The 11,937-nt window shown below is 40.2% G+C and overlaps 1 protein-coding gene and 1 pseudogene across 1 annotated transcript in view; both read right to left on the bottom strand.

Moving 5' to 3' along the window:
- The window catches only part of ARNT (aryl hydrocarbon receptor nuclear translocator), a 56,789-nt gene extending 47,975 nt beyond the window's left edge, over positions 1–8,814 (bottom strand). Inside the window, exon 1 of the mRNA XM_007950924.1 lies at positions 8,705–8,814. Within this exon, the coding sequence (XP_007949115.1) occupies positions 8,705–8,814 (110 nt within the window). The remainder of the gene's footprint in view (positions 1–8,704) is intronic.
- On the bottom strand, positions 1,384–2,273 carry LOC103205603 (annotated as a pseudogene).
- Positions 8,815–11,937: the final 3,123 nt, after the last annotated feature.

The raw sequence follows: 11,937 nt of genomic DNA, 5'->3' as shown, positions 1-11,937 counted from the left end.
TTTCTTCTCAATTTGAGTGGTGCCACATCAGCAAATGGAATTCTCGAAAGCTTACCTTATCCATATGAGTAAGGCTGATTTTACTCTGATAATGCTGCTCTTTCCCAGTTCTACTTTGAGAGCTTTCTAAGCTAAGTGACTCATCTTCTTCCTCTGTATTGGACAAAGTTTCTGGACTGTTCATAAATTTGCGCAGTAATGTATCAAACAGTGTTTCTCTGCTATTCATAATGTTTTCCCTGGCCAATTCTTTGAAGAGTGGGTGGCCTCCTCCTTCTTCCTAGTCTGTCTCAGTCTGCAAGCAAGGCTCATACCTGTGCAACAGGTGCACCCTACTGGGTTTGAAACACCAGTGGCACAGCCTCAACACTCACAGCAACATGTCACCACAGTAGGACAAACTGACAGACAAGTTTGTCCCCCTCAGTTGTTGGAAACCCCTCCAACCACCCTTACCTGGATCCCTGCAGCTAACTCCTCGATCTGTTCCAGTCCCCTTTGCCTTTTCTGCCCTCTCCCTGCTTCCCTCCTCGCTGCTTGTGGGGGGTGGCCTGGGTTCCCTCTCCTCACCTGGCTCCCTGCAGTTGACTCCTTGATCTGTTCCAGTCCCCTTTGCCTTTTCTGTCCTCTCCCTGCCTTCCCGCCTCGCTGTTTGTGAGGTGTGGCCTGGGTTCCCTCTCTTCACCTGGGTTCCTGCGGCTGACTCCTCAATTTGTTCAAGTCCCCTTTGCCTTTTCTGTCTTCTCCCTGCTTCCCGCCTGGCTGCCTGTTCTTAGGTCCCTGGTATCTGAATGAGAATGCTATCACTTAAATTAAATAATTAAAATGTAAAAGTTCTTAAACATGTTGTTGTTGTTGTTGTTGTTATGTGCTGTCAAGTCAGACCCGACTCATAGTGACCCCTCCTTGGGTTTCTGAGGCGGTATCACATGGAGCAGGCCTTAGTATGTTACTCATGTTAGCACCTTAACCCAGGGATCATTCTTGGTAATACTATTAATGGGGAGGAAAAAACTTAAGACTGGCCATAATATCAAGCATATAATTTTTTTTTAATGGATAAAATACTACCCATTCTTGTAGGCCTTTCTAAAGCTACCTCCTTTCTGAAGTCTTTTTTTTTTTTGCGTTTCAGATATTTTTATTTCTTCCAATTTTTTTATTTTATCAGGAGTGATTGAAATAAAAAAATATAACTGAGTGCCATCATCATCATAGAAATGGCTTTAAGAGAAAACTGGTCAGATGAATATTATTGTTCCCATTTTCAACCAGTAGGTAATTGCCATTGATATAGACAGCCAACGGTCTGTCAAGAATGCTCAAGATACATAATAAAATACAACATGCCTGTTCACAGGGGGAAACAAACTAGGAAATACCTTATGTGAGCTTCTTGATTTCACCATACAAGACAAGCACAAAAGCACCACCCAAGCCTCTGAGCACAATGGACCATGCACACTTGAAAAAAGCTTTGCCTCCTTTATCACAAGTAATCTTCCTCCAGCAGTCAAGTGTGCGTGTGTACATATCAGTTCCTTTGCACACTCACTACATCATCATGCGATAAGGGACACCGTCATGGGTAGGAAGTAAACCCAGCCATGGCTGTGACGGACTAAGTGATCATCCAGCTGATGAAGATGTGTATATTCCTGGGATCTGGAAGCATTCCCTTTGCAGTGTCACTGATACCGAAGTAGGCAGCTCGGTAGATTATAACACCTTGCACAGACACATTAAAGCCTTGGTACAGGCCCCTAAGCCCATCCAACTTGTAGATCTTAATTAGGCAGTCACCGAGGCCTCTGAACTCCCTTTCAGCACCAGCTTTACCCACATCAGCTACTAGATGGGTACGGGCAACATCAAGATGGTATACAAAGGACAAGGATGTGGCCCCCGTGGTGCCACCTGATGCCAGATTCCCTGAACGTAGTGCCAAAACTGGGTCCTCTTGTCCACACCACCCAGAAAGATCTGTTTGTATTTATCTTTGAAGGCAAACTTGAAAGCCTGGGTAGGGAAGTATCAGATGGCATTGGCTAGGTTACCACGCCAGAAAGACAGGACTCCCTGCTCCATGGGAATGCAAACCACACAGTTGTTAATGCCCTTGTACTGCTTATCTGCAGTGCTTTGCGTGCTGGCATACTGCACCTGCAGCAGCAGCTTGACCCATTCAATAGGCACTACCACTGTCTTAGAGATGGCTGTAGCCACTCTACTGACAGGAAGTCTTTGGCAAAGGACAAAGAGGCATCTGTCATGTTGAACGAGAAGGAGGCAGTGAGCAACCTGAAGTCTTTCTTTATCTGTAATTATCAAATGTGATAGTCTAATACTCTAAAATATACAGCCGTGTATTTGTTCCTCTTTTAAAAATAGTTATCCTGTATTATACAGTCATGTGTCACTTAATGTCCATGATTTGTTCTGTGAAATAGGATATTATGTGATTTGGATGTTCTGAGAACACTATATTATAGTCCGGTCCTGCTTTTTCTGCTTCAGGCCTTAACAGTTATCATCAATGTGCTGACAGTTGCTTTTGTGTTTGTTCTTCATTCCACATCACAGCAATTTCTCCATATCTGACACAGGTCCCTCTTATGTGTTCAAGAGCCTTATAGCTTTTAGTGGAATCAATCTTGGAGAACTTTTTTTCTTTGTTTTTCAGGATTATCATGATTGTTTAGTGTGAGCACTAGCATTCACTGATTTTCCACTTTCCAGTTGTTTAATACCCTTTGTTTCACTTCCAAATTGATACTTCTCCCTTACCTCTTGCTGCTATCATTAGCACTGGTTTTACTGCATTTGGGAATCAAGATGCACTTCATAGTATTTTCAAAGGAAAAATAAACAGAGAGATAATGCTGCAACACTCTAGAGATGTGTGATATATGATGCAGCCATCTACATAGAAGGATACACTGTTATACAGTAAACTTTTAGATAGAAAATATAGTACAGTATATAGATAAGCCAGTAATAGAGGTGTTTATTTTCACTATCAAGACATATGTTTATAGGTTATAAGTACTGTACACCTGGAAGCACAATTGCTTTGTATGTGAGACATGAGATACATGTGTTGCATGCAGGAAGCTGTTAACATGAGCTACGTCCCATTTGCCAATCAGGATTTCTGAACTCTATTATAATAATCTTGTGGGACCATAGACCTATACATGTCAGACATTGCTCAAAAAGATGATATGGAGTGTATGACTGTATTTATGTGCACAATGATTATCTCCATCAGAACATAAACATCGTAAAGCCAAGGACTTTGCTTTATTTGTATCTTTTGTAGGTTGATTTGTGTCCCCCTAAAAAAGGTATGTTCAAGTCCTAATTCCCAGTACCTGTGAACGTGACCATATTTGGAAATACTACTTCTACAGATATAATTAGTTAACATGAGGTCATACTGGAGTGGACTAGGCTCTAATCCAATATGATTAATGTTCTTCTATGAAGAGCAAAAAAAACACAGAGATAGAGAGACAAACAGGAGAACACCACCTAAAGACCAAAGCAGAGATTAGAGCGATACATCTATAATCCAAGGAATGCAAAGGATTATCAGTCATCTCACCAGAAACTAGAAGACAGGCATGGAACAGATTCTCCCTCAGAGCTCTCAGAAGGTATCAACATTACTACATTCTGATTTTGGACAGTCAACTTTCAGAACTACGAGAGAGTAACTTCTATTGTTTTAAGCCTCCTATTGTTGTTGTTGTTGTTAGGTGCTGTCAAGTCGGCTCCAACCTGTAGTGATCCTATGTACAACAGAACAAAATACTGCCCAGCTGTGCTCCATCCTCACAATCCTTGCTGTACTTGGGTCCATCACTGCAGCCACTTTGTTAATCCATCTTTTTAAGAGTCTTCCCATTTTTTCTGACCCTCCACTTTACCAAGCATGGCTTCCTTCTCTAGGGAATGGTCCCTTTATGACAACATGACCAAAGGAGGTGAGATAAAGTCTGGCCATTCTCACTTCCAAGGAGCATTCCAGTTGTCCTTCTTCCAGAACAGGTTCATTCATTCTTCTGGCAGTCCATGGTACGTTCAGTATTCTTCGCCAGCACCACAACTCAAAAGCATCAACTCTTCTTCAGTCTTCCTTATTCATGGTCTAGCTTTCACATGCATATGAAGCAACTCAAAATACTATGGCTTGGGTCAGGTGCACCTTAGTCTTCAAAGTGACATCTTTGTTCTTCAACACTTTAAAAAAATCTTTTGCAGCAGATTTGCCCAGTGCAATACGATGTCTGATGTCTTGACTGCTGCTTCCATTGGTGATGACTGTGGATCCAAGTAAAATGAAATCTTTTGACAACTTCAATCTTTTCTCCATTTACTGTGATGCTGCTTATTGGTCCAGTAGTGAGGACTTCCATTTTCTGTATTTCAAGGTAATACATATGTTATTAGTTTCCTAGGGCTGCCATAAAAAATTACCACAAACTGGGAGGCTTAATCCTATATTGATTATTACTAAATTAAGCCTCTTAGTTTGTGGTAATTTGTTACAGCAGCCCCAGTAAAGTAATAGAATATCCTCCTAGCAATCAGCACAATGCCTTAGGCTAAGTAAATATTTAATACTTTTGGAACTAAATGGACTCTGTGTTGAAAATCAAGCATATAGCAATAATGTAGAGGAGAAATACTGTAGACTTCAGTATTCTATAAATTCAGAAAAGTAAACTTACCAAAATGGTTTTCAGAGTGCTGACACAAACCTTAATGAAAACAGTATATAGTTTCCTCAGCAAAAGAGAAATCTGTGGGCTCAGCCACAGTCCTTTACCTTGCAGAGTTCTTTAGATTTTTTTTTTCCTTTTAAAAAAGCTGCTTATGAGAAACTTAGAATAAAAACATCAATTTTAGGGTACTTTTGGTAAAATGGAGGAATAGGCAGATAAGCAACACAGATCCTTTTCAACAAAGAAAAGAAAAACCCATTGACAGAGATGGAGAAGATAATCCTGGAGCCCTGAGCTTTGAAAGGAACTATACAGAAGTAGATTAGGCACCAACTAGTGGAAAAACATGAATGAAAACAGTAAGTACAGAGACAGACAGAGCTGTGCACTGTCAGCTACTCTGACGGGACCAACAGTCTGAATATTTCCAAGCAGTGTTGGGACCTGATATTGACCTAAAGATCAGCCCTGGTCACCAAGGGCTGCAGGGACGACTGCACTGGTGGCCTATGACTAGGCAGGGAAACAGCAAGGAAGGAGACAACCTGAGCTGTTGACTTTCTGCTGTCCAGAGGGCACAGCCATTTTGGAGATTTAAAGTGACTCAGGGTGCAGCCATTTTGAGTGTTTACAAGCGGCGGCCATTTTGGATACTTAAAGCGACCGAGAGCGCAGCCATTTTGAAGCTTTACAAGTGGCAACCATTTTGGATTTTAAAGTGATAGCATTTTCATTCGGATTCCAGGGACCTAAGAATAGGCTCTGTTTGCCAAGGTCGGCAGGGACATACAAGAGGCTGACAACAGGAAAGGAGACAGGTGGTGAGTGTGTAAGTGCTGTCAACTAATGAATAGAGGAGGATGGCACAGTACCCTGCTTGCGTAGAAAATAAACAAAGAAAACAAAAATCATGGGCAAGTCACTCCAACATACAATCACCAATTAAATATAAACACAAAAACGTCACAATGCCTCGGAGACAAGAGAGCATCACAGCCCACACAAAGAAGCAAGATAAAGCAGGAGAAACAAGGGACCAGAACACAGACCCAAAACACATCCCTGAGGAAGATGCAACATTCAAACTCCCTCGTAAGGAATTCAAAAGAATTTAAGTATCTTCAACAAATTGAGAGACAAATCAAGGAAAACACAGAGAAAATCCTACAACAATTTTGAAAGACAATACAAGAACAAAATGACAAAATAAATCAAAAATTAGAAATGATACAAAATCTACACACAGAAATCCAGAAGATTAATATTAAATTTTCAGAAATAGATAAGACATTGAATGGGTAAAGGAGTAAAACTGAATCAATGGAAGACAGAATTAATGAGATTAAAGGCAAATACCTGAATAACGCTTTGGAAAGGGATCAGTCAGAAAAAAGATAAAAAAAAAATGAAGAAAGCCTAAGGTTCACATGGGATACCATTCAAAAGGAATAACCTACGTGTCACTGGAATTGCAGAATAGGAAGAAACAAATAAAACCACAGAGAAAATTGTCAAAGATTTGTTGGAAGAGAATTTTCCTGGTATAATAAAAGATGAGACTATATCCATTCAGGAAGTCCAACGAATCCCAAACAGGATAGACCCCAAAAGAAAATCACCCAGACATATCATCAAACTCACTGTGGTAGTTATGTTTGTGTGTCAACTTAGCTGGGACTGGTTGAGTGGCTGGGCAGCTGGTGGTAGTTATTCCCCATGATGAGATTGGCAATCAACTCCATGGTGGGATCTACCACAAGCAGCTGAGTAGCTGCCTTTGGGATGTGGTTTGCTTCCTGTATTTAAGGAGAAGCCTTGAGAATGGTCTCTAGCCTATGGCACACTTGGACCCTGCAAATAGCCATGTCATTATTCAGCAGCTTGCCACGCTCTGCCAACACTGGGACTTACAATGGACTTGAGTTAATGGCCTGCCATGTGGTTTGGTAACATCGGGACTGTGCCTTTTTACTTGTCAACCTTGGCCTTGGCAGCCTCAGCAGCCAGCAGCTGTCTGAGTGAAAAAAAAAGCCTCTAGCTTCAGTGGGCCAGGAGCTGGAGGCAGAGCTGAAGCCCAAGACTGAGGGGCTTTCACCCAGCCCCTAGAACCTGGCACTCTGAACTTGGACTTAAAGCCTCCAAATTGTAAGATAAACTCCTGTTTGTTAAGGCCATCCCATTTGTGGTATATTCTTGTCAGAGTGGCACTAGGTAACCAGAACACTCACCAAAACCAAAGACAGAATGATAAGAGCAGCACAGGAAAAATGAAAAGTTACCTACAAGGGGCAACCAATAAGACTAAGCTTGGATTTTCCGGCAGAAACCATGCAGGTGAGAAGACAATGGGATGGTACACATAAAACCCTGAAAGAGAAAATTTTCCAATCAAGAATTATGTACCCAGCAAAACTGTCCCTCAAATATGATGGTGAAATTATGACATTTCCAGATAAGCAACAACAGCCAACAATAACTGACCCATTAACACACATGATATAACCCAGAAACCAACCCAGTTATAGAAGTATCCAAAGCAAATAAGCCTATAAGACTGTGAACAGGAAACCAGAAACATCAATTGACAAATGAGGACAACTACAAACCAAAAAGAGGGAAAAAACTGTGTTGTTACAAAACTTCTAGATGGTAGGGAAGTCAAGACAGCTATAAGATAGAACGGAGTGTTCTAAACTTGGGAAGGAAACTATCAATCACAGTGTAACCTCAAAGAAAAATAATACCTTCACATGAAAATAAAAAAGAGGACCAGCACAAATATGTAGCAAATACTAAAACAACAGCAACAAAGAAGTGATAACACAATTCATAAACAAAACAAGCTCAGCATAGAAAATTATATGGAACAAAGAAATTGACACCACGAAAAAGCACGTAACAAAAAATGACAGCAACAAATTCATATTTGCTGATAATCACATATCTGACAAGGGACTTATCTCTAAGATTTATAGAAAACTCCAACGCCTCAACACCAAAGGAATTAACAATCCAATTGAAAAATGGGCAGAAGACATGAATAGACACTTCACCAAAGAGGATATTCAGGTAGCCAGCTAATACACGAAGAGATGCTCACAATCACTGGCCATCAGAGAGATGCAAAGCAAAACAACAATGAAATACCATCTCATCCAGCACTTATGGCAAGGTTCAATGAGACAGAAAATAACAGATGCTGGTGGGGATGTGGAGAGATTGGGACTCTCAAACACTGCTGGTGGAACTGTGAAGTGATACAACCACTGTGGAAAGCATTATGGCAATTCCTTAGAAAGCTGGAATTGGTGTTACCATTTGACCCAGCAATCTCATTACCAGGTATATATCCTAAAGAGGTGAGAGGCAAGAGAAACAGATATCTGCATGCTCATGTTCACTGCAGCACTATTTACAATAGCAAAAAGATGGAAACAACCTACGTGCCCATCAGCGGCAGAGTGAATGACCAAACTATGGTATACACACATAATGGAATGCTATGCAGCACTAAAGAATAATGTAGAGTCTGCAAAACACCGCATAGTGTGGATGAATTTGGAGGACATTATGCTGAGTGAAATAAGTCAATCACAGAAGGACAAATACAGTATTAGTTCGTTGTTGTGGAGGGTCAAGGAAAGCTTTATATATGGAGGGAAATTTTCTTTGTTGGTTGCCAAGGGTAGGAGGTGAGGGGAAGGAACACTGAAAAAAAAAAATGCTTTGACCCACATCACTTTAGTTTTGTGTATTAAACTGTACATAAATTATATTTCAATAAAATGAATTAAAAAAACCCATCAATTTTATATATAGTCACATCAAAGAACTAGATAGAGTTATATAACAATAATATAGTCAACTGTCAAGTAGAAGAAAGGGGGTAAGAAATAGCCAAGCAGGTTCAACAACTACCTAAATTCAGATGGTTTATAGCAGAGATAATCTTGGTATACTATACCCAAGCTCACCCTGGTCGCCGCTTAATAGCCCTCTGGACAATGGCTCCTCCACCTTGAATCCCAGGCACAGCGTTTCCAGAGGCAACGGCTGGTCCCAGTGATGGTACATCTGATGTCATTTCTGTCAAGAAAACAGGAAATACACATTTAAGAAACAAAGTGGGGGGAGGTCCTTGCTTATCACAACATCAAGTTGGCCAGCAGAAAGATTCAACCTATGAGTAAAATCTGGGAGCTCTGGTAGCATAGTGGCTAAGACATTTGCCTGCTAACCAGACGGCTGGTGGTTCAAACCCACCAGCCACTCCTCGGAAGGAAGGTTGGGCAATCCTACTTCTGTAGTGATACTGCCTCGGAAACCCAAGGAGGGGTCGCTATGAGTCGGGGCCGACTCGACGGCATATAACAACAACAACAACAAATGAGTAAAATCTGAGTTGTCTGCCAGAAAACCCAAATATTTATATCCAGATTTCTCTTTTTTAGTTCTTACAATGATAAAATATTTTCCTTACTTCAGTTCCCACCACTTCATAGTTTGGAAAAAGGAGTAATATATTTCCTAATTTTCACTTTTAAAAGTTTTTAACAGTGATATATTATTAATTTAAAATACACACATAAAATTGATTTGTGCATTTCATTTGTACAACAATTATTTATAACTTAGCTCCTTTAATGTGTTTTATATGGACAATAAAGACAGACTCAAAAGTAAAAGCACCAAAATTCCAATCACCAATTTATTCTGTTTCTCATAAGCAGCTTTTTTAAAAGAAAAAAAAAAAACAGTAAAGAACTCTGCAAGGTAAAGGACTGTGGTTAATAAGCCCACAGATTACACTTTCACTGAGGAAACTATCTGCTGTTTTCATTAAAAAAAAAAAATTATGGAGAGTAAAACAAAATCACTCCTCATGTCTCCTTTTCTACCCCTGTATTCCTTCCTTCTCCTTCCCTGAGAGGTAACCATTGTTAAAAGTTGAATACATCTTATCTTTTAATTTTTTTCTCTTAGTTTGTATATATTCATCTCTATAATAAAAAACAAACAACCCTTATCATTCCTGCAAAACGGTACAGCCACTCGTGGAAACAATGCGGCAGTTACTCAAAAATCTAAAATCTAAAAATAGAACTACCCCAACAATTCCACTCCTAAGTATATTCCAAAAAGACTTGAAAGCAGAGACTCAAAAAGAGCCAAGTATAACAATGTTCACTGCAGCACTATTTACAACAGCCAAAAGTTAGAAACAATCTAAACGCCCATCAAGAGATGAATGTGGTACATACATAAAATGGAATACTCTCAGCTACTCCTCGGAAGGAAGGTTGGGCAATCTACTTCCGTAGTGATCCTGCCTCGAAACCCAAGGAGGGGTTGCTTTAAGTCGGGTCTGGCTCAACGGCACATAACGACAACAACTCAGCCAATAGGAGAAATGAAGTCTTGATATATACTACAGTATGGATGGAGCTTGAAGACCCTATGTTGAGTGAAATAAGCCAATCACAGAAGGATAAATAGTGTAAGACCTCATTTACATAAAAAGACAAGAAAAGGCTAATGTATAGAGAGAACAAAGTTTAATAGTGGTTACCAAAGGCAGAAAGGAGGGAGAAAAAGGGGGTTAACAATAATGGAAAAATCACGATGATTAACGTTAGAATTGCACAGCTAGCGATTGCAAGTGCTCTCAATAAGTTGCATACCTATAAAAAGCTGAACTGGCAAAAGTTGTATGACAGACATATTTACAACAAAGACAAAAAAGAAAAAAAAAGTAGCTGCTGAGGCTGCTTATGTACAAGCAAATAACTCATGGGATTTGGTATCTTGGTTTGGAAATTTAGGGTCATGGTTTCACAGGATATCCCAGTTAACTGGCCTAATAACATGTTTAGAGCTTCTGTTCTACCTCCTAGCTTGTTGCATGGTGCCTGGGGTCTTAAAAGCTTGCATGTGGCCATCCAAGGCAAAATTGGTCTCTATTCACCTGGAGCAACAGAAGAAGAAAGAGTCAGGAGAAGCATATGGAATGTGTGGATAATTGCCTCCATGAGTAACTGCCTCTTCTGCCACAAGACCAAAAGAAATGGATGGTGCCCAGCTACCGTTAAGAAGAACCTTTGACCAAAAGGGGTAAAAATGTGGAACAGAATTTCCACTAATTTATTTTTCAAAATTTTCTTACTAAATGTTATACACTGACTTTTGCTTCTAGGATGATCAAGTAGATATACCTCTCCCTATTCTTCCCACTAAGTGCAACTAAAAATTTGGGACATTATATAGAAAACAAACATAAGCAGACTTTTAAAGGTAGAGAGAAGGCAGAGGAGCTAAGGATCTTATCATCAATGCATTGCTCCCTAATGAGCTCCCCAGGTTTTTTCTTTGCCTCATAAATCCTAAACTTAGAACTGAAGAAGCTGACAACCTAGAAACACCAACGGAATACAGACCAAAAAAAAAGCCTGCTCTTTGTCTACAAATGATCAGGAAAAGGGACAGCCTAGCAAAAAGAGAAAATTCTTAGGCAGTAACCACTTACCTCCAAATTCGCCAGAAAAAAACTATGGTCCCACTCCCACCTATGCCAGCAAAGTTGAGTGGGGAGCCTAGACATCCACCTTCACAAGGCTGTAATGAGGCACCTCAACACACCTCCTCCAAAATGATGTCACAGAAAGCCAAGTAAGAACCCAGAACTTCCATTCCCACTGGTAGGAAATGAAGGTCACCTCCCATAATGTCATTGGAGACAACATGGGGAACCAGCAATCATAAGATACCACCTCTCCATTTGGGTGGTATCAGACAAGGTATAATGGAGAGTCAGGATTAGTACTGCCCAGGGGTAACAAAACCATCGACATCATGATGTCAGGGGAGATGATATGGGGAGCTGGAACTTCCATCCCCATCCAGTAATAGCAAGAAGCACCCACCCCCAAAAATTCAACAGAGGATAGTTAGGGATACTCAGCTTTTACCTCCACGTAGCAATAATAAGACTGTGCTTTCCTCTTTCCCCACCAAAGTGGTATCAGAGAAATCTAACTAAAATAGAAGGTTTAAATAACATCTAGTCTTGAATAACAAGTTTCAATCAAATACTATATATTAAACCAAAAACTTGGTAGATCTCAAACTGAATGAAAAATGACAATCAGTAGATACTAACACGGAAATAACACAAATATTAGGACTATCTGAGAAAGATTATAAAAGCAGC

The sequence above is a fragment of the Orycteropus afer genome, unplaced genomic scaffold (assembly GCF_000298275.1).
Source record: "Orycteropus afer afer isolate SDZICR_OR568_19922 unplaced genomic scaffold, OryAfe1.0 scaffold00290, whole genome shotgun sequence".
NCBI classification, from domain to species: Eukaryota; Metazoa; Chordata; class Mammalia; order Tubulidentata; family Orycteropodidae; genus Orycteropus; species Orycteropus afer.
This window is presented reverse-complemented; position numbering and strand designations above follow the sequence as displayed.